The sequence below is a fragment of the Diabrotica virgifera genome, chromosome 4 (genome assembly GCF_917563875.1).
Source record: "Diabrotica virgifera virgifera chromosome 4, PGI_DIABVI_V3a".
Classification (NCBI taxonomy): domain Eukaryota; kingdom Metazoa; phylum Arthropoda; class Insecta; order Coleoptera; family Chrysomelidae; genus Diabrotica; species Diabrotica virgifera.
This window is the reverse complement of record NC_065446.1, coordinates 130534697-130559242: the sequence shown is the minus strand read 5'-3', so window position 1 is coordinate 130559242 and position 24546 is coordinate 130534697. Positions and strand designations below refer to the sequence as shown.

Genomic DNA, 24546 nt, shown 5'->3' with positions numbered 1-24546 from the left:
TTTTCTGTGAAGCAATGTCTATACCTATATCCCCGTGGACAAAAGTTATGGGACAAAAAACAAAATTTCTTTCTTTTGGGTTTCTTTGTGCTTTTTCTTTTGAATATATTTTTGTAAAAAAAGTATCTTTGACTTACATGAAGAGAAGTATCCATTCTCAAATGTGGTCTCGAGGTAAGAAAGTAGAAAACTCAAAGAGGTACCACAAAAATGTATATTATAAAAATGTCATACAAGGACGCGTTTCGGCTCTTACCGAGCCATCATCAGCTTGAAATACAGGAGCAAAGTCTAAAACTGTCCTACAATATAAAAAGGAAATTTTTAAGCATGTGGTGATCACGCCCACCTCGGCAAAGGAACTTACCAGACCAGGAAGGAGGGAGAATCTAATGGCTTACATTGTATTGGGTTCTTTATTCTTTCACCTCTATTCTTTCACCTTACGAATTTTGAATTTGACGTTTAATCTTCTTCTTTTTTCTTTCCCTAGTCTGTGGGGTCTTTTAGTTACAACATTTACCACCTAACGACAAATTCATTCTTGAGTACTACATGTCATCTGTCATCACTGACAGCAATTTGACAGTTCACCGAAAAGTTCCTTGCACCTGATCTGTTCGCAAGATGGTTTCTCTCAAAGAGGAAGTCATTTAAATCTTAAAATGAATTTATACCCTTAATGTCTAATACACTACTTATAACTTAGAATGAAACCTAAAGAACCCAATACAATGTAAGCCATTAGATTCTCCCTCCTTCCTGGTCTGGTAAGTTCCTTTGCCGAGGTGGGCGTGATCACCACATGCTTAAAAATTTCCTTTTTATATTGTAGGACAGTTTTAGACTTTGTTCCTGTATTTCAAGCTGATGATGGCTCGGTAAGAGCCGAAACGCGTCCTTGTATGACATTTTTATAATATACATTTTTGTGGTACCTCTTTGAGTTTTCTACTTTCTTATCTTTGACTTTAAAAAGTTATAGTTAGATAGGAAATTTAACCAGGAACAATTTTTATGTAGACGTGTTTGTACCAAAAGTGCATAGTACTCACCCTAATATAACCTGTGCCCAGGGACTAATTCACCCATTTCTCAAAAACGCACCCCTTTAAATGGTAGCACTCCGCGGTTTTTTCATATATAGAGATTCATTGACCATATGAAATAATAAAACCCCGTTAACGTTGTAGTTCCTTTCTATAGTACATAATCAATAGCCTATATGTTACACGTTCCTATGTGCATTGAACTTCAAAGAATATACCGTATATTTTACACGTTCGTATGTACTTTGAATAAGCAGTGGATATAAAATACCTTAGAATTACACTGTCCAGCTACGGAGACCTGGAGAGTGAAGTGAGAAATCAAGTACAAAAAGCAAGTATACCGCGTCGGAGATAAAGTCAAGAATTTATAAAGCTAATGTAAGACCAATAATGACCTATGCATCAGAAACAATATCCGAATATCCACAGCACAAAGACTACTAGAAACAGCAGTTATGAGAGTACTGAGAAGAATTACAGGAAATACATGAGAGATCGAACGAGTAGTGAAGAAATTAAAAGAAAATTGTAACTTATAGTGTAGGTATAAACGAATCGACACTAAATAGAAAAAAAAAATGAAATAACCAAATAAGCAGAATGAGCAAAACCTGTGTGGTCCAAAAACAAGAGATAAGTCACCAATCGTTAGGAGAAGTATTTGAAATCCTTTTTACAAAAGTATTTTTTTTTTAATTTGACCATGACATTTGGAGTCGATGTGGCAGACAGAATGAACTGGTTCATTCATGGGAGGTGATCGCTAAGCCAATAGACCAGAGAAATAAGGTTTTTGTCGGGACACTTAAGCAGCCAGGTTGCAAATGGATTTTTTGGGTACTATATACCTAATACATTATAAATACAAAAATGCCCGTTACAGTTCGGACGAAAAACTTAGTTATTAACAAATAAATGTCAAAAATGGCAGTTTTTTCGTTTAAATCGCTACAGGTACAAATAGGGTAATTATATACAGTATGTCCCTGTAAGTTGTATCCATATGGAAAACTTTTTTATTATTAATTTTACGAAAAAAAGTTATTCTTCATAAAAAGCTCTGCATGGTCGAAACCCTAAGATTCAACCATCAGATATCAAATTTTATGAATATTATACGAGGTATGTCAAAAAGTTTGAATTTCACTCAAGAGTAAAGTAGCTTTATTTTTCACAATATTGAAAATTGCTATTATGAAAAGTTGTTTGGAATTAAAAACTATATTCTAATATGCAATTACATCCTTCTAATTGAAAAAAAAAATTTTTGAAAAATTATGGATAACTAACATTATTTTCAGTAATTTTAATTCTAATAACTCTTTTATTATTAATTTTACGAAAAAAGTAATTCGTAATAAAAAGTTCTGCATGGTCTAAAATAATCTAAAACCTAAAATACAACCATCTTATGTCAATTTTATACGAGGTGTGTCAAAAAAGATAAATTTAGATCAAAAGTAAAGTACCTTTATAGTTCAAAATATTTCAATAAGAAGAATATAATTACATACTGAAACATGGTTTTAATTCTTAATAACTTTTCATAATAACAATTTTCGATATTGTGAAAAATAAAGGTATTTTACTCTTGAGACAAATTCATATTTTTTGACATACCTTGTATAAAATTGATAAAATTTGACATAAGATGGTTGTATTTTAGGTTTCAGACCATGAAGAACTTTTTATTAAGAATCACTTTTTTTCGTAAAATTAATAATAAAAAAGTTATCAGAATTGAAATAACTGAAAATAAGGTTTGTTATCCATAATTTTTCAAAAAAAAAATATTAATTAGAAGGATGTAATTGCATATTAGAATATAGTTTTTAATTCCAAACAACTTTCCATAATAGCAATTTTCAATATTGTGAAAAATAAAGCTACTTTACTCTTGATTGAAATTCAAACTTTTTGACATACCTCGTATAATATTCATAAAATTTTATATCTGATGGTTGAATCTTAGATTTTGGACCATGCAGAGCTTTTTATGAAAAATGACTTTTTTTCGTAAAATTAATAATAAAAAAGTTTTCCATATGGATACAACTTACAGGGACATACTGTATATTATTTAGAGTATTAGTATTTTAGTAGATCAGCCAAGATTTAAAATAGCACTTTTTGAATTTTGGTGCGATCATTTTTTGCTTCGGAAATTGCAATTTAATACTAAAATTTCAAATATAAAAAATGTGCTATAACTTTTGCAAAAATGGCCTTAATATTTTCGTGTTGCACGAAAAGTCGAGTCAAAGATTCTGTATAATGCACAAAAAATTTTAAGACGATTCGTCAATTAGTTTAAATTTTATTCAATTTGTTTATCGCAAGGAGCTTTTTTTTCGCAATTTTATTGTTCAGAAAATGATAATGACATAGCAATTATGTGGAAACCACATGCAAGAATAATAGTTATGCTTTTAAAGTATTGAAAAAAATCATTAAAAAGTCGTTTTTATCACTCCGAAAAAAGTTTAGTAAAATAGAGTAATTTTTGGCTTCTAAACAATTTGAATAACTTTGTTAATATTGACTATAGAGTAAATCAACTTTAAGATTTCAAAAGCTGGTATTTTTTACGAATTTTCAGAAGAAACTTTTTGCCTAGGTTAATTAGGTGCAAAGTTAGTCACTTTTATTATTTAATTGGCAGTTACTTCTATATACATCAAATTCTCCTGTAACAGTGTTAGTTACCATACTACTCCGAAACGGCTTGGCCGATTTTTATAAAAATTTTACACGTTTATAAGTTTTACATAAGTTATAAGGGGGGGTTGCCCCCCTGACAATATTTTTTATTTATTTGGACAAAATTATCTACCTTAATTTTATATGATGTAGAATACATACAACCCTTAATTTTCACTCTTCTATCACCAACCCCTATTTGTTAATAGCCATCTATATATTTACATCTATAAAATTCTCCTGTCACAGTGTTAGTTTCCATACTCCTCCGAGACCGCTTGACCGATTTTTATGAAATTATTTATGTATATTCGGTAGGTCTTAGAATCGGCCGTAATCTATTTTTTATATCCCTGAGTGATAAGGGGAGTCCTCCCTAACATTTTGTAATGTTAGGTGGGGTTGTGTGTACATAACGTACTCTATAAGACTACGAGTACATACAAAGTAAAAAAAATATGATCAAAATCCATCAACAAGTTCCAGCGATATTAATCGCAGCATATGTTTGCAGAATCAGTTTCATTATTTGAGTGCACGTATTTTAGTAATTCCCCTCCACCGACCACGAATTAATTCCGCTCAGACGACATTTTTAAAGCTTTATTAACCACTCTGTTGAGGTTCAAAGTTTACTCAAACTTTTACACATAACCTATATATCTTCAACTTCAAAATGGCTCTAGTTAGGTTGCTTAATTGTTATAAACAAAGTAGCCGTCAATTAAATAAAAAAAAGTGGCTAACTTTGACCGTAATAATCCTAGGCGAAAAGTTTTTCTTCGAAAATTTGTATAAAAATACCAGTTTTTCAAATTGTTTTTAAGTCAAAAATGACTCTATTTTAGTAAAATGTTTTCTGAGTGACAAAAATGACTTTTTAACGATTTTTTTTAAATGCGTTGAAAACATGACTATTCTTATTTCATGTTGTTTTCACAGAATTGCTGTATCATTATTATTTTCTGAACAATAACATTGCGAACAGAAAGCTCTTGGGATAAACAAATCGAATAAAATTTAAACTAATCGACGCATCGTCTTAAAATTTTTTGTGCATTGTATGGACTGTTTGACTCAACTTTTCGTGCAATATGAAAGTCCTAAATTCATTTTCGCAATAGTTATAGCAAATTTTTTATTTACGAAATTTTAGTTTTATTTTGCAATATCCGAAGCAAAAAATAATCGGACCAAAATTCAAAAAACGCTATTTTAAACCTTGGCTCATCTACTAAAAGAAAAAATTATAAATAAGACATTTAAATACCCTATTTTTACCTGTAGCGATTTAAACGAATAAACTCTCATTTTTGATCCTTATTTGTTAATAACTAAATTTCTCGTCCAAACTGTGACGGGCATTTCTGTATTTAAAATGTATTAGGTATATAGTACCCAAAAAACCCATTTGAAACCTGGCTGCTCAAGTGTCCCGAACATGGTATATTTTTGCCTTATTTCCCTGGTGTACAAAAGCACTTATCGCTTGCCGTACCGCTCTACCATAGAATTTTAAACTACTAAACGCTACTATTATAACTGTAGCCTGTTTATTTTTCTGTACACCAGAAAAACATTCGAACGCACTCCCACATTTCGTCAATGAAGCGAAATTCGAATCGACCGCCTGCCCCGCTTGGCTCTCTGAATCTCAGATTCTTCAAGAATACTAAACTCAGATTGTCATTGTTACAAACTGACAATGGTTACAAACGGAAACGACTGGCGAAATATTAGGGGGAGGTCAAGGCTCAATTAGGCTGTTGTAATGTGTTGTAATCTGGTCAAATACATTTAGAAGCAAAAAGGGCTTTTGAAAAACTGTGCCAAAGAACATTCTTTATCTTACTTTATTTTTGTCTAAATCATAACGATTCAAATGTTACAAGAATTAAATTGAAAGGTAAAAGGAAACAGGTGTAGGTACTTGCCCCACTAAGTATTACTTTATAGCTACAAAAATATTACAGACCCCCTTTTGTCAGTCAGAAATTTCGAGCCAAATTATTGTCAAAATTGTATAATCTCAATATTTCAGGTAGAGGCAATATTTTTTTAATTCTTTTATTTGATTAATCCAGCTATGAGCTGGTAATTAACTTCTCCAAGAAAATAAAAACAAACATTTAAAATATGATTTTTATGGAAAGAGAGAGATCGAAAGAGTAGTGAAGAAATTAGAAGAAAATTGTAACGTATAGTGTAGGTATAAACGAATGGACACTAAATAGAAAAAAAATGAAATAACCAAATAAACAGAATGAGGAAGACCTGTGTGGTCCAAATAACAAGAGACAAATCACCAATCGGTAGAAGAAGTATATAGAGTGACAACCTTCCATAGAGGTATCAATCCGCCAATGAACAAAGAGAATTACTTATAATAAGGAGGAAGATGGAGAACCTAAGTTATTTTATTGTAAACGCAAAGGCCCATTTAAACATTCAAAGGCCCATTTAAAAAATTTTGTGTGTATTACTGAAACAAACCTTTGCTAATTTGACAAAATTTATTGATAAAAATGAGTCAGTATTCTACAACCCACCTACAAGGACCAATCCAGAAAACTAGAAATTAAAGTTGTGGCCCGATTAAATATTACTTTTATTCTACCTCTGGAATCTCAGGGGTTCTATACCCAAAAGAAGAAGTTATTACATTAGGCATAAAAAAATAGTGGTCAGTATTATCACCAGACCGCTGAATCCTACATATAAAAAATTTCAACCTCCGTCCAAGTTTTTGTAACTTCATAAGGAATTTTTTCAATTAAAAAATAGTACTTTCCATATACTGGTACTTTGACCTTTGACAATAGCTCTGAAGAAACCACTCAGCTTAGAAATTAAATAATTTTATACACTTTATATACAAAATTATACAAAAATACATTTTTCTATGGATACTATATAATGTGCAACTTCTCTCACTAATTACATACATTCAAAACAAAAAATTTTTCACGCAGTCAGAAAAGTCGGCCATTGCAGTACGAAATAATTTCTCACTGGTTCTCCGCAGGTTTTCCATACATTCATATGATCGTTGCTTCCATGGTAACATGCACAATACAAACAAAATTATTGTTGTTAAACAAAATGTGTTGAATCAAAACTTACCAGGAATTACCTTTCAAAACTGTTCAAATATAACTGTTAATTATAATTTTAAATAAATAAAGTATGTAAATATTAAGAATATTAAATAATTACATATATGTATTGAAAATTATAGTTCAGTAAAAGACTCCTTCATATGTATGTCAACCATCCATTTTGGTCCAAGGGTGTGGATTTTACGGCCCTTCCTATTTAGGGTCTGCTTTTCGTTCTCGTCCCCAAAACTCCCAAAACTTTCAAAAATGTAAGTCCGACCTTTGCGCTTTGTGATAGTACTGATCATTACCTTTCCAACGCATATCTAATTTTGAAAATCGGTTATACCATTCAAAAGTAACCGAGCTCAGAAATATGACTCAATTTCTATTTAAAAAAGGGAAAATATTTGTGGATATGTATGTATGTATATGTATGTATGTATGTGGAAAAGCTAAACCGATCTGAATTTTTTTTCTGTGTTTGAAGAGGGGGTCAGGGCCGATTCAGAACCGGTGTAGTTTGTGACTTTTGACCACCCATAAGCCAGCTATAGGACTTAGTAGGTACAAAACGGCATATTTTTGGTGGTATATTTCTTTGATTGAAGAAGAAAAAGGAGAACCGCAAATACACCAAATCAACAATGTTGAGATAAGCTCTCAAATGGTGTTTAAGCAGTCAGAATCAGACATACACACCGCTCAGTATAGCCGAAAAACTGAAAAACTAAACTTTGAAAATTTTGGTTTTTCGACAATTACTCAAAATTTCAACCTACGAATTGCGCCAATAACTGAGAGTTTGTAGAAGGGCTCTAGGCGCATCTAACGGTGTATATCTCATATCCGGGAATATTCGAATTTATAAGTTACAGGCTTCCTAAGTATGATCAAATATATTTCCTATGATAAAAAACAGTTTTTCAAACTCAATAATTCCTATAAGACCTTCAGTTATCATACTTGACCTTAGATGCATCAGATACTACTTGTCAATACGTTTCAAACTCATGTTTAGTGATCAAAATCGGTTAAGCCGTTTAGAAGTTATTAAGGTACAAATGTATAATCCAATTAACCATTAATGAGTGGCGCGTACAATATTCCAGCTACAAAAGATCTGATATGAATATTAGGTGGGGCAAAAATGTATATTTTTATGCAAAATAAAATTCTTGTTTTATTTTAAAATATTTTTTCATAATATTTTGCTAAATTTAAAGTAAACGCGCCACAAAAGAGCTTCAAAATTCAAACTGTATCAAAGTTACTCTTTTGTGGCGTGTTTTACATCAAATTTAGCAAAGATTACAAAAAAATCTTTTAACATAAAACCATAATTTTATTTTGCATCAAAATGAAAATACATTTTCGCGTCACGTAATATTCATATCAGATCTTTTGTAGCTGGAATATTGTATGCGCCACTCATTTTTAAGGCGTTTGGCGGTTTTTAAATTCTTATACAAACTAATAACAAATATACAAACTAAATTATTTAATTTTGAAATTTGAACTCTTGACAACAAAGCATCCATAGAAAAAGTACAGTGTACAACTAGTCAGAAAATTACATATTTCTCCCTCGCTTGATTTGCGGCACTTGCCATCGATTCGTACCAACAAACTTCTGCTCCCGTGAGAAATATGTCTTTTTTCTCACTTGTTGTACAATATACTATCTTTTTCGCATTCATTCATTTGCCATAAGTGGGTATAAAAACGTATTTATCTTTTCAATCATTAACTTTAATGCTGAATCTCATTTTTTCAGCTTTCTAATAATAATAAACACGTAAAACAATTAAATCTCAAGTAGTCACGTCACCCTTGCCTTAATCGACCCTACCGATTTTTCGACACAATTAGCTCCTGCCCTGATCAGTTATTCTCGGCGACACCTCTACGGTAGAAACAAGCAACTCAACTTGTCTCTAATTATTTCCACTGCATACAAATAATACCTCGAGAGGAATGACGTCGTGCCGATTGGAATAATTTCGGAAAAAATCCGCGTCCAATCGAGGTATTAAAATTGTTCGCAACTATTTTAATATTCCGGTAGCGATTTGTGCCGCCATTAGAAAATGTCTTCTTCACTAACGATTTCCTCGGATCGGGAATTTTGAAACGGTGCATATAAATTAAAAATTAAATAACACGTTTGGCTGACCTGCAGTCTGCGCTCAATGTATTAATATTCTGATTTCCAATTCGGATCGTGCACAACCCTTTCTACGACATCTGCATCTAATTGTTGTTAAAATTACTGTATTTTACGCGGGAGTGTGGTTCCTTGGAATGAAGGAAATATAATGGCCTGGCAAATTAGTTTTGAAAAATAAATTAATGGAAAAAAGAAAGTAATTTTAAAACGTGCAAAATTATTTACTTTCTAGCTGAGCGCTTTCGGCTTACAAAGCCATTTTCAGAGCTATGATCGTAAAAACTATAATAAGTACCACTAGTAATAGTCCAGAAAAATAAGATTTTTCTCGTGACATATCCCCCTCCAGGCCAAAACCAAATTTTTTGAGTAGTATGGACATCTATGTTAATAACCTATATGTTTCCTGCAGCCGATTTTCATGATATACATAGTTATAAACAAATGAAGATCAAAAAACTTCAATATGGCGTTCGTTGAATATGTCTATCCATATTTGTTGCTTAGAAAATTGCAAAATAAGTCATAGATTTTGAGATTTTCTAAATGTTTATCATCATCATTTTCTTTGCCTTATCCCTACGCGGGGTCGGCTTCCCTAATTGCATTTCTCCACACAATTCTATTTTGGGTCATATCAATGTTAATCTCCTTTACCAACATGTTCTGCCTTATCGTCTCCCCCCAGGTCTTCCTTGGTCTTCCTCTCCTACTCCTTCCAGGAATCTGCACTTCAGCTATTCTTCATATTGGGTGATTAAGGTCTCGACGTTGAACATGACCAAACCATCTTAACCTATGCTCTCTCATTTTGGCATCAATTAATGCCACACCTAGACTTCCCCTAATATACTCAAATACTCATTTCTAATTTTATTCTTCTTTGTCCCTCCACTCATCCATCTAAGCATTCTCATTTCTGCAACATTCATTCGTTGTTTCTCTTTCTTTTTCACTGCCCAGCATTCAGTTCCGTACATCATAGCCGAACTTATGGCTGTTTTATAGGATTTTCCCTTCAGCTTCATTGGAATTTTTCTGTCACACAACACACCACTCGCTTCTTTCCACTTTATCCATCCAGCCCTAATTCTACTGCATGCATCTCTATCTATTTCTCCATTACTCTGTAATACCGATCCCAGGTAGGTACTTAAAACTACTGCTTTTTACAATCAATTCACCATCCAAAGGTACCATTTTATTTGTAGTAACTCCATCTTTAAATGAACACTCCAAATACTCTGTTTTTGTCCTACTAAGTTTTAACCCTTTTTCCTCCAGATCTTGCCTCCACTGTTCCAGTTATTGTTCTAAGTCTCTTTCACTATTTCCTACTAACACGACATCATCAGCATACATTAAGCACCATGGAATGTTACCCTGTAGTTTCGTTGTTATCTGGTCCAAAACTAATGAGAATAAATACGGACTAAGCACGGAGCCTTGGTGCAATCCTACTTTCACATGAAATTTATCAGTCTCTCCCAAACCTGTCCTAACACTAGTCGTTACTCCCTCATACATATCCCTCACAACCTTTACATATTCACCAGGGACTCCTTTCTTATTGAGTGCTCACCACAGAATCTCTCGAGGAACTCTATCATATGCTTTCTCCAGACCAATGAATACCTTATGAGCGTTTGTTTCTTTACTCCTGTATTTTTTCATCAACTGCCTTATAATGAAAATTGCATCTGTTGTTGATCTGCCCTGCATTAAGCCATATTGATTCTGGGATATTTCGGTCTCTTCACGTATCCGTCTATCAATTACTCTTTCCCATATTTTCATGATGTGGCTAAGCAGTTTTATAGCCCTGTAGTTTGTACATTGTTGTATACCTCCTTGTTTTTGTAAACAGGTACTAGTATACTGCTTCTCCATTCGTCTGGAATTTGTCCAACTTCCATAATTCTATTAAATAGACCTGCTAGCCACCTTGTTCCTGTCTCTCCCAATGCTGCCCATACTTCCCCAGGAATATCATCTGGTCCTACCGCTTTTCCTTTCTTTATTTTTTGAAGCGCTTGAACCACTTCCTCGTTTGTTATTTTGGTGACCATTGCTACTACTGTCTCCGTTGACGCTGCAGGCTGTCTGTCAAATTCTTCATTTAATAAGCTGTCAAAGTACTTTCTCCATCTCTTTTTGACATCTCTTTCGTGAACTAGTATTTTATTATTTTCATCTCGGATACATCTAATCTGATTAAAATATTTTGCTTTCTTTGCTCCCTGTTTGGCTATTTTATGTATCTTCGTTTCGCCTTCCCTGGTATCAAGTTGATCGTATAGGTTCGAATATGCTTCTGCTTTGGCTTTTGCTACTGCTACTTCCGCTTCCTTTTTCGCCACCATATAGTTTTGAAGATCTGTGTCGGATCTGGTTTCTTGCCACTTTTTATATAATTATAAATATTTATATTTTTATATTTTCTAAATGTTTTTAACTTATGTAAAAATTAACTTAGAGCCTTCTTATTACACGGAATTCTGAGCCTTCTTGTGTTTAAATTATATGTATTTTAAATTTCAAAGCAATTGGTCAAATAGTTTAAAAGTTATTTAATTTGTTTTTACCAAATTCATTTTTTTTGCAACCTCATAAGTCAGAAAATTATGAGGTTACAATAATACTTCGGACAGTTTATGAAAGAAGAACATTATTTATACTATTAACTTAATTATAAAAAAATGACAAAAAGTAATTTTAAATAGAGTAAAATTCTTTTGCAAAAACATGTCGATTTTTTGCTTACTTATAAACAATTAGAATAACTTTTTAACCGTTACCCGTAGAAAAATTATTTTTTCATATTTAGAAAAACTGGAAATTTATACACATTTAGAAAGAAAAACAATTGTCCTAGGACAATTAGGGACGGAGTTAGCCCCCCCCTCTTTTTCTTCTTCTTCTTATACTTGTTGTAGATCTGTCGATCTGTTAATTTCGACGTTGAAATATTTCTTAGAGGTATAGACTGCCAGCTATCTCTCCATCTTTTTGGTGGTTTTCCCGGTGGACGCTTGCCTGCTGGTTTTCCTTCTAGAGCAATTCTTGGTAGTCTGTGCTCCTCTATTCTTTTTACATGACTGAACGATTCCTTTCTTTTTTTCCTACCCCATCTGACTACATCTTGCACGCCACATTGTTCCCTGATGATGTTGTTTCGTATTCTATCTCTTTTTGTCTTCCCTGCCATTGCTCTTAGTGTCTTCATTTCGGCTGTTCGTAGCATGCTTTTGGTTTTATTGGCGTCTCCTCTTGATTTAATGCCATAGGTCATAATAGGTCTGATGCAAGTTTTATAAATTCTAACTTTGCTGTCCACTCTCATATATGGGTTATTCCAGACCACATCTCTCAAACATCCGGACAAGACAGCGGCCTTGTTAATTTGTCCTCTTAGGTCTCTGGCTGGGTCATGATAACTTGATAACTCTACACCTAGATATTTGAACAGGTTTAGCTGTTCTATGGATTTCCCCACTACCACGAGCTTGCATCTAATTGGGTCTTTCGCAATGGTAATGCATTTTGTTTTCTGCATGGACATGTTCATGTTAAGCAGTCGACATGCTTGATAGAATCGATAAAGTTGTCTTTGTATGTCATCCTCATCCTCTGCAATCAGGGCTGCATCATCCGCATAGCACACTATACCCATTCTACTGTGGCCGAGTCTGTATCCTAGTTGTAGCGATTCCACATCTTCTAATATTTCATCCATAAGCATATTGAATAGAAATGGACTGAGGCTGTCTCGCTGCTTGATTCCTCCTGGTGTTGGTATGTTGGGCGTAGTGGTGTCGTTTGTTTTAATTTTTGTCGTGTTGTTATTGTTCATTTGTTTTATGACTTCAACAATGTTTGCCGGTATCCTTTTTTGCTTAATTTTCTTTATTATATCGCTAAGTCTGACTCTGTCAAACGCTTTCGTTAGGTCTACGAAGCAAATATATGCAGGTTTGTTATATTCTATCGACTTCTCTTTCACTTGTTTCATGACAAATATTGCGTCCGTCGTCGACCTGTCTTTTTAAATCCTTGCTGTTCTTCTCTGTTCTTTATCTGTGATTCCAATTTATCCTTGAGTATGCATGTGAATAACTTCATTGTCGTATTTAAGAGAGTTATTCCTCTGTAGTAGTCCGGGCATGTAATCTTTGTACTTTCTTAAATATCGGTATTGTGATACTGGTGTGCCAATCTTGTGGTATCTCTGCTCTGTCTAAGATTTTGTTAAACAATCTTGTGAGACAATTAGTGAGTTTCTGATCGCCGTATTTCAGCAGTTCGTTCGGTATTCCATCAGTACCTGGCGATCGTCTATTCTTTAAGATCTTCATTCTCGCTTCTATTTCAGTTTCTTTAGTGATATACCTGCCTTCTGTATTGTAATCGTGTTCGTCATTGGCATCTTCACCTTTGTAGAGTTCTCTGAAATATTTTTCCCATGTCTCAGTTGGTATAGTATTTTTACTACAAAAGCGATATTACGTAGGTCAAAATTTTTAACTTAGGAGAACTGTCAAAACATTAGAATGTGACTTTTCATTATTGCCATGTTTATAATAAACATGGCAATAATGAAAAGTCACATTCTAATGTTTTGACAGTTCTCTTACGTCAAAAATTTTGACGTACGTAATATCGCTTTTGTAGTAAAAATACTATATCCTCTTTGTACAAATTCAGTATCTGTTTTTTTTTTCTGTCTTTTAGCATTTTACAAATTTTCCTCTGTGCGCCATAGATGTCGTGATCCATGTAACTTGTGAACTTGATCCAATGCGCTCTTTTTATTGCTCTTATTCGCGAATTTATTCTGTTTCTTGTTTCTATATAGATGGAGCGTTGTTCCTGCGTTCCAGTGATTTTGTAACACAGATAGCATTTTCTCTTTTGTTCTGCGAGTTCCTTGACTTCTTGACAAAACCATGGTTTGTTGTTTCTTATTGCGCTGGTGTTTGTTTTTCTTTTGCCGATAGACTCTTCCGCAGCCTGCAGTTTTTGTTTTCATTCCAGCATTCTTCTACTTCACAGTTGTACATGTTTTTTTAATTCACAATAATTTTGCAATAAGTATTTAAAATCATTTTTGTCATTTTTTAATTAAGTTAATAATGTAAATCTTCTTTCATAAACTATCCAAAGTATTACTGTAACTTCATCATTTTCTGACTTATAGTGTTGCAAAAAAAAATTAATTTGGGATAAACAAATTAAATAACTTTTAAACTATTTGATCAATTGTTTTGAAATTTAGGGTAGGATTTAAGTATCAGGAGTCTCAACATTCCGTGTAATAAGAGGGTTCTAAGTTAATTTTTACATAAGTTATGAATATTTATATAAACTCAAAATTTATTATTTATTTTTCAATTTTCTAAGCAACAAATAAGGATTGACATATTCAGCGAACGCCATATTGAAGTTTTTTTATACGATTTATGAGTTTCTTACTCTCAAATTTGTTTAGGATGTTTAACTTTTTTGTAATAGACAAAAAAAGCGAAAATTTACCGTTTTTTGATCTTGATTTGTTTATAACTATGTATATCATCAAAATCGGAGGTTATTATTATAGATGTCCATACTACTCAAAAAATTTGGTTTCGGCCTGGAGGGGGATGTGTCACCAACAGGATATTTTTTTCCTTATTTCTCTGAACTATAAAGAGAATCCCATTTTTTATTGAAAAAATTTTATTGAAAAAATTCTTTAGAACTCCTCTTTAGTTAAAAAAATTGAAGGACGGTTGAACATTTTTTATTTAAAATTTGAAAAAAAATTGGAAAAACATCGAGAAACGGCACATTGGTACAACAAAAACACGTTCAAAAATTTGACCATGACATTTTAGAGTCGATGTGGCAGACAGAATGAACTAGTCAATGGTGATCACTAAGCACTTATCGCTTGCCGTACTGCTCCACCAGAAGCTACTAAACGCTACTAACTGTAGCCTGTTTATATTATGTCTGTACTCCAGACAAACATTTCGGCAATGAAGCGAAATGCGAATCGACCGCCTGTCCCGCTTGGCTCTCTGAATCTCAGATTCTTCAAAAATACTAAACTCAGATTGTCATTGTTACAAACTGACAATGGTTGGCGATAAACGGAAACGACTGGCGAAATGGACTGGGAGAATAGAGTTGCACAAGTTTGACTTGAATGTTTGAAATTGAATTGAGTTTTACTTAATTTCAAGTCAAACTCAAGTCAATCCTTGTGTCAAATGATTCACGTCAAGTCAAACTGGTCAATGGATACAGGTTTGAAAATTCAAACTGTTTGTCAGACTAGTTTGAAAGAGTTTGAAAAAAAAATGATTTAATAGATATACTTTTTTGTCGAGATAGAAAAATGTTAGTTGCCAATTAAGATAACAAAGTTAAAAATACAATGGGTCCCATATAAAAAATAACTTGATACGGGAACGATTTAAGTCAAACTAGAGTCGAAATTCAAGAAAATGATTCAATTACGCGTAAAATTGCTTGCTGACAAGTTTTATGGGTAATCGGTAATAATTTTATGCATATTATGACAGCGATATTACTTTTTTTTATTTGGTTGAATGAATCTTTTGTGACTTTGAATCAGATGTCGTTTTAAAGAACTAGTTTCACTATTTGTCATTTTATAACGCTCTTCTTTATTTTCACATAATATACACTTTGCAATTTCCAATGTTTTGCAATCGCATGCCGTAACATCAAATAGATCAGTGTATTTCTTTTGTTAATTAATTCTGCTTCGTCTACAGATTTTTTCTCTTCATTTTTGCAGTGGGGATACCTTCAAAATCAGACTCAATTTGTTCTATCTGGTATGTATTCTGAGCGGAAAAGATTCAGGTTCAGATATTATTGCACAAAACACACACTTCAAAACGAACGTAACAAACAAGCCAAGCACATACAGTGGAACCCCGATAAGTCGGTCCCCGATAACCCGGAAGTCCGGCTAACCCGGACCGATTTTCATCAGACAAGCATTTCAACAATTCAAAATAAAAATGTATGTAATATAATATTTGAGAGATAATGTGTATTTGTGTAATTTGAACTATACGATAAAAAATGACCCATGACACATGGCAGCATGGCAGAGCGACGTTCATTGACTTGAATTATCGGAAACAGCAGGCACCTGTAGTAGTATTCCTTTATTTATTTCAATCAAACTGTCTTAGCATTGTTTAAAAAAGACTAAAAGACTAATCAAAAAAGTCTTTTTTAAAAAATCGTCTTAGTCTTCACTGTTCTAAAATATCATAACATCGTTCCGATTGTGACTGTATTGTGTGCAGTAAAATCTTGTATTGTTCGCTTCCGTTTGCTTAGGTTTGTATTTACGTGTTTTTAGTAATTTAGATATGTAGACTGCACATATGTATTTCATATTATTTTAATTATAACGGAGTTTATCTGTAAGTATACCGTATTTTATTAATTTTTACCATATTCTCCGGTTAACCCGGATTTTCGATAGCCCGGATCGGCCACGGTCCCGATTAATCCGAGTTATTGAGGTTCTACTCTACTCCTAAATATGAACTTATACAGTGGAACCTCGATTATCTGTCAGGGCACCGGACCAAGGGTATGACGGATAATAGAAAAGACGGTTAACAGAACATTAAAAAAAATTCATAGTATTATGGTGACACTGAATTATGGTAACATACAGATATTGACTAATAATTATTGTGCTGTACGTTTTTATTTTTGGCTTGCGATTCAAAAAATAGAACTCTAAAAGCACGGTATCATTTATCATTACCTATTTAAATTTAATCCAGAGCCCTGGATAAGAACAAAAATTATTTACCTAAAAAAATGCGGTGGTGGCATACCTGCACATGTACATTTCAACGAATTTCGTTTGGCTTATCGCAATGCTCAACAAAATATATTGATGACTAAATTTTTACTTATGTAGTCAATATAACTTATGTAGGTATAGACCCTGACGGTTAACAGAGGTGACGGTTAATAGAGAGACGGATAATCGAGGTTCCACTGTATATAACTAATTTGCAGAGTAGCAGAGTACAGGATCAGGTCTGTCCAAATAAGTCAAAACAAAAGGCGGTATGCTCTCAATTAGAATTGGAAATAAACACATTGCGCAATATTATGATATTTAAACTTCAAATTGTTTGAAGAAGTTTGATTTCAAGTCAAATCTAAAAATATCGAAATCAAGTCAAGTCAAACTTTTTTCCAAAAAAAGTTTGGTTTTCAAATCAAGTCAAGTTTGTTGAGTAAAATCAAACTAGTTTGACTTGATGCATCTGTATGGGGGAGGTCAAGGCTCAATTAGGCTGTTGTAATGTGGTCGAAGAAAAATGATATATTTGTTTGGATTGGGTAGTGTTCTGATATTATTGTAAATATTCAAATAGATTTTGAAGCAAAAAGTGCTTTTAATGAACTGTGCCAGAGAACATTCCTCATCTGACTGTCTAAAATCATACTTTTCAAATGTTACAAGAATTAAATTGAACCGGGTGTAGGTACTCCCCCACTATCGTTTTATATCTATCGAAATATTACAGACCCCCTTTTGTCAGTCAGAATTTCGAGGCAAATTATTGTCAAAATTATATAATCTGAATATTTCAGGTAAAGGTAATAATTTTATATAATTGCTTTATTTGATTAATCAAGCTTTGAGCTGGTGATTGACTTCTTCAAGAAAATAAAAATAAATATTTAAAATATGATTTTTTATATTACTAAGTAATAGAGCCTCTCTACATTACCAGCTGGATAATCAACATACTTCTAATTTTACTATCAATTGAAATTAGTGGTCTACAATTCAATCATTATTACTACACTATCATGCTAACCTCTGAAGCCAAACTAATCGCTACATACATGTGTAGGACAAAAATATTCTACATGTTATATTATTAGAAATGAAAGGGAATGAAAGGTACTTACAGTTTGTGAATTGACGTTTTGCTTCCTGGTACGTTATCAGCATCTTGATGGTTGTGATTTAAAGCAGGCAGTGATATGGCAGAAGAAGGAACCTTTAAGTCTGAAAAGAAAAAGGACCTAAGGTAATACTAAAATCCTGGTCAAAAAAATCCGGACACTTACACATTTTGTTTGTTTTTTTAATTATGTACTGTTAAGTGATTTAAATGGTAGTAAAGTAAAACCTGTTAATTTGGCCTACAATGTAACATATTTTCAATTAAAACTGTAGTTTATTTCCATTAAATATAGTAGATCATCATCATCAATCAACACTGATTTTTCCATTGTTGAACATAGGCTCCTTCTAGAAATTTTCGTCTATTTCTATTCAGCGTTTAATCCAAGTATTGATCTCCCCATTTTATATTGTATCCTCAATTTTTCCGCTAATGTTTTTGTGAGAGTTAAGGTTTCTGCTCTGTTGGTGAGGACTCGTAGAACACACTGGTTTTCGAATGCAGTCCAACCTAAACTGAGTGTTCTAAGTAGCTCATATGGCTGGTAGTCCCCCGTTAATCGCATTTATTGGTTTAAAGACACATATTGTTCTAAAACTTCTATGGGCAATTTCTAGATTTCCATTGGGGAAAAGATTTGTCATCATTTTGGCATAATATCGGATATTAATTAATTTCTGTCCATCGATGTTAATACGCTTTGGCTGTTGCAATCCTCTGGCAATATTCTCAGCCATGCAATTAATATTTATAGTTGTTGATTTTTCGTATATATTTCGAATATTATTCGTATACCTGTGGGCTCTTGCTTTATAGTAGGGCTTGTAAGGCTCGATGGACATTTGCTTCTTTTCAAGCCACGTGCACGCTGCGAGCAATGTACATGAGTTGTAATCAGGCACTGCACACTCGAACTGAGCCGCGGCGTGCAAGCCGCTTGCAAGTGACTTGCAAGCCGCGTAGACCGAGAGCACGCCAGTTTCTTGAAAACAAGTCAGGCGGTTTGGCAGTCTGTGCTGGGAAATCAGTGAGTACCCCTTGACCGCACGATGATGTCAACTTAGATCCATAGCTGTTTATTTCTGGCGTGTATTGACGTCGAGAAACCACTCAAATGTGTATTGATGGGAAACTTGGCTTGAAAACAATCAGCTTGCTCGCAACTTGAAAACACGCAAGTATGCATAGAGCCTAAGATAGAGACTGTTTTCACCGTGACAAATGCTTTGTGGCAGATGGAATTGTTATAAACTACTTAATCGATCGGACCATAAACTCATATTGTAAAATATGGTTTAAATATGTTATTGTTTATTTTAATAATTATTATAAACAATTAAAAAAATTCTTATTTTAGGGTTTAATAAAGTTGTCTGTTAAACGTTTTTATTTACATTGCGTCGTATTTTTATAATGTAGAAATAAATAAAAACAGTCGTTTAAATGTTTTTTTCTACAAACGTGTTAAAAATGCAACTGTTAGCACTCCATAGGAGCGTTAAATATGTTACTTTAAAGCACTATAGACCAGGGCGGATCTGTAAAAATATTAGTACATTTGGACATTGAGAGGTGACTCAAATTTTTTTTTAGAAATTGCTTGAAAATAACTCAGATAATAATATTTGAGTTATCCTCCCTCTCAAAAAGGTCCGGAACATTGCTTAAATAATCAAAATGTCAAAAAATGAAGGAAAAATTCGATTTTTTTTCTTCGTTTTTTGATTATAACTTTAAAAGTATTCATTTCCGAGAAAAGTTGTACTGACATAAAAGTTGGGTAAATAAATAATTTCCTATAAAATAAAATTGGTTAAAAATTTAAAAAATTGTCACCCTTGTTGCAAAATAGAAATAATGGCGAAAAAACCATACAAAAACTAGTATTCGCATTTTACGTTTTTCAACCATTTATGCTACACTTAGGACCTTCATATTTCACCCACAAAAACTTATGATACAGTTAAACAATACTGTAAATTTCATTAAGATCGGTTTCATAGATTTTGCAAAATAAATTTTGCAATCCAGCTTTCGCAAAAAAAATTCATTTCTTCAAAATGTTACAGGACTGAAAATGAAGCAGATAGTACTGTACCTTTCATTTGCAATTTACAAAACTAAAATCGATTAACTACCACGGCGTCAGGAATTTTTTTAAATAAACATTAATTATTGGTGCTACGCGCAGGACAGCGGATAGTTTGCTCTGATTGAGCATTCCAATGACCTTTTATAATGATTGATACATTTTAATTTTTATTACATTTCGATATAAATAAATAAATTTGTTTATTGCAAAATAAAAACACATACTCTATCCTTTGAAATAACACTTTTTTTAGCAAAAACTTTCTTTGTTCATATATTTTAACTTAGAGAATAAAAGTATATTATCTTTAAACATATGCAATTATTTAAGCAATATTTCACAAACAATAATAACAATAGTTTGTTTTTTGTGGAATTAAAATATTAAAATACAACAAAATATAGAGTAAGAAAATAATATATTAGATAATGGTTAAAAGAAATTTTGGTGGAAATGAACTTGTGTGAATCGAACACCGCTGTCCTGCGCGTAGGAATGAAACGTCAAAATGTTTTTATATTTCATTTATTAACATTAATACTAATCGTACAACTTGCGCAATTTGAAAAAATGTTTTTTGAAAAAGGTTTTTTAAAAGGTTTTTTCTAAAACCGTGTTAAAAATGCAATTTTAGCACTCCATAGGAGCGTTAAAAATGCTACTTTAAGGCACTAGTGCTTTAAAATTTTTAAGGCACTGCAGTTAAAAGTGAATTGTCAAATTGTGAAACGTTAAAATATTTATATTTCATTTACTAACATTAATATTAATAGTACAACTTGCGGAATTTGAAAAAGGTGGTTTAAAAGGTTTTTAAAATTTAATTTAAACTGTATTATTGCATTTTTAACACGTTTGTAGAAAAAGTATTAAAATTTGTTAGAATATACAACAATAAAAGTAAGATGTTATTCTATAGTTGTTATGATTTTCGTATAGACAGTATAGGCAGATTTGATGTAATGTCAAGAAAAATCTAAAAATGGAATGTCAGTCAAGTTCAAGTAAAAGTTTTTGTAGATATTGTCCTGTAATTGAGAATGAATAAACTATAATTGTTGATATATAAGACGTTTATAGAAAAATATTGTATGATATACGTGTTAAAAAGTACATTTTTAAGGCACTCGTGTGAATTGCAGAATGAGCGAAGCGAATTTTCACATGCGTGCCTTAAAATTTTACTTTTAACACTTACAGTATTATTGCATTTTTAACACGTTTCTAGAAAAAAACTAATAAAATTTGTTAGAATATACAACAATAAAAGTAGATGTTATTCTATGGTTGTTATGATTTACGTATTGGCAGTATTCGCGGTGTGCAAGTACTTGGAAGGGAAACGAGAAACGACCGTGCGCGAGTCGCGGAGAAATATTGCAACTATCTTAAATAATTCATATTGTCACTTGAAATTGTCAAATTGACGTATATTTCATACCTTCTGTCATTGAAGCAGAAAAATTATATATTGCTCCACAATATTGATATGATATGCAATTATTATATAAAGGTAAATTTAATTAATTGTATTTTGCTTGCAGTACTGCATTTTAATAACTAATTTTATTTACTACATACAATTGTTTACGTTTGCAAAACATAACCTGCATCTTATTTTTTCTTCTTATTATTTTTTTGGACTATGGCCTTGACAATTATCCAGCAACCAGGACTAATATAATTGGCCAATATAATTAAAAGTGCGAATGAAAGTACAGAGCGTAGAAATAGAGGTCGCTTTGCCGAACTTGCACGGTCCCAATAGGTAGTTTTTATGTAATGTCAAGAAAAATATAAAAATGGAATGTCAGTAAAGTTCAAGTAAAAGTTTTTGTAGGTATTGTCCTGTAATTGAGAATGAATAAATTATAATTATAGATATATAAGACGTTTGTAGAAAAAATATTGTATGATATACGTGTTAAAATTACATTTTTAAGGCACTCATATGAATTGCAGAATTCGCTTCGTTCATTCTGCAAACCTTCACAAGCGTGCCTTAAAATTGTATTTTTAACACTTATATCATAAATAACTGTTAAAAAAACAGTAAAAATTTTGATACCCACTATTTACTTCCTCCAGATATTCCGGTTAAAAAATATCGGCCAGTAGTTTTTAGATTTTTCAAGTGCTTTTTCAGCTTCGTTTCCTGTTAATAATGTATGGATGTTTCCAGTGCTGTTTTTGTAACAATATAGGTTCCGGTACGCAATGTTCCGGGGGAACTGGGGGGTATTTATAAGGGGTCCGCCCCTGGGAAAACTTTTTAAACTAAGCCTCAAATAGGGCTTAATAGGGATGGGAAAAAGCTACCGGGTATAACCTAAAACCGGATTTTTAATCCACCGCAACAACCGGTTTTACCGGTTGTTTTTTGTCCCGGTTATAACCGGTTTTTTCTTTTTAAAGTAATAACCGGTGAAAAACCGAATAAGTTACCTCTGAAAAAAAAAATTATTTCAGAGAAAAAATGAGGAGATTTCTATCTATTTTTGATGCCAACCATATGTACATATTATAAATAATATGCGGAGTAATTAACCTAAGCAACCATAATTCAAAATTTATTTACCAATAAAGAACTGGACGAAAGTGAAACATAAGATTTTGAAACAAGTTTTATTATAGTTTGGGACAATAGTTAAACGCTCACTATACTACTCGCGATGTCGATCGAAGTTCAGCGAGTACGAGAGTGTAGACAGGTTGTTCATGCGACTTCGCTGCGCCTCGGCCTACTTCCATTCTGTGGCAGTTATGCGACCAAGTCAAAGGAAACGAAGTGGGTATCGTCCCGCTTGCATGTGTTCCTCGCGAAGTTGAACGAGTGTGTAGTAACGGGTACTTCGGACTTCGGTTCATTTTCCCGAAGTAACTTCGCGAGAGTGTGGTACTTGCACGCTTACTATACTACTCGCGAAGTCGATCGAAGTTCAGCGAGTACAAGAGTGTAGACAGGCACCTCATGCGACTTCGCTGCACCTCAGTCTACTTTCATTCGGTGGCGGTTTTTGCGGTCAAGTCAAAGGAATAGAAGTCGATATCGCCCCGCGTAAATGTGTTTCTCGCGAAGTTGAACGAGTGTGTAGTGACGGTACTTTGGACCTCGGTCAACTTTCTCGAAGTAACTTCGCGAGAGTGTGGTGCGTGCTTAGATGATAATATTTACAAAAAACTGTAAGTGATCTGCTTGAAATCGATATTCCAACCATCATCTATAATAATTGTTTATACTTGAGTACTTGAGACTCTTGTATAAGCGAGCACCACACTCTCGCGAAGTTACTTCGGGAAAGTTAAGCGAAGTCCGAAGTACCCGTCACTACACACTCGTTCTATTTCGCGAGGAACACATTCATGCCGGGCAATAAGGACTTCGGTTCCTTTGACTTGGTCGCAAAAACCGCCACCGAATGGAAGTAGGCCGAGGCACAGCGAAGTCGCATGAGATGCCTGTTTACATTCTCGTACTCGCTGATCGACTTCGCGAGCAGTATAGTGGACGTCTTATGATTGTTAATACCGAAACACGATTAGGAATCTCCATTTGTAATTTTTAATTCTTAGGAATTAAAAGGCATTATTATATACAAACAGATTAAAAATACTACTAAAATTTTTTTGATGATAATGGAAGTAAAAGATGAATTGGGTTATCAAATTTATTTTTAAGTAAAATAAAAGTGCATTTGGATATTTCCCAATTGAATATCCCAATTGACAACGCAATACACGCCGACGCCGTCTATAACGACTAACGAGCGACGAATCAGAGTTTCCAGATTGGGGTACTTTGGCCCAATTTTAGGGTAATGTGAAAGCGCCTGGGAAAATTTTTATACGTTAAAATGATTGGGGAATTTTTCAGGAGGAAAATTGAGCAAACTAAAGTGCAATATAAAAATGTAACATTGTACCCTACCGAGTATTTGCTATTGATTAAAAAAACCGGAAACCGGTTTTTGGAATAACCGGTTTTTTTGACCGGTGATAACCGCCAGGTTGAACCGTAAGTGAAAAAACCGGTATAACCGGAAACCGGTTTTTTGTCAACAACCACCATCCCTACTTAAAGCTATTTGGGAGCAAAGAAAAAATTCCTGAACACTATAAAAAATCTCTGTGCCTACTTAGTACAAAGATTATTTGTCTGATTTTTTTTACTCCTATCAAACTTGTGGTTTCTTAAAAGTTACCAACACAATATTTTTTTGTTTTTGTCCCAAAAGGTACCGGTACGGCGTACCGGCGCGTACCGTCACAAAAACAGCACTGGATGTTTCCATTTCAAACCACTCAATTTTAGATTAAAAAAAATTTGGGTCTCCGATTTGTCTGAAATTAGGTGTACAGCTTCTGCGGAATGTAAAAATAATCTCGACCTGGAGCATTTTTAGCCAGAACAGTATTTTTCTTTTTTTCCGAAAATATTATTTTTAGCCATATTACAGTGGTTTGG

At 33.2% G+C, this 24546-nt stretch overlaps 1 protein-coding gene across 1 annotated transcript in view; it reads right to left on the bottom strand.

Annotated features, from left to right (window-relative positions):
• Positions 1-24546, bottom strand: part of LOC114334762 (pleckstrin homology domain-containing family G member 5) — a 1826648-nt gene that overhangs the window by 1542752 nt on the left and 259350 nt on the right. The window contains exon 4 of the mRNA XM_050649705.1: positions 17991-18090. Within this exon, the coding sequence (XP_050505662.1) occupies positions 17991-18090 (100 nt within the window). The remainder of the gene's footprint in view (positions 1-17990; positions 18091-24546) is intronic.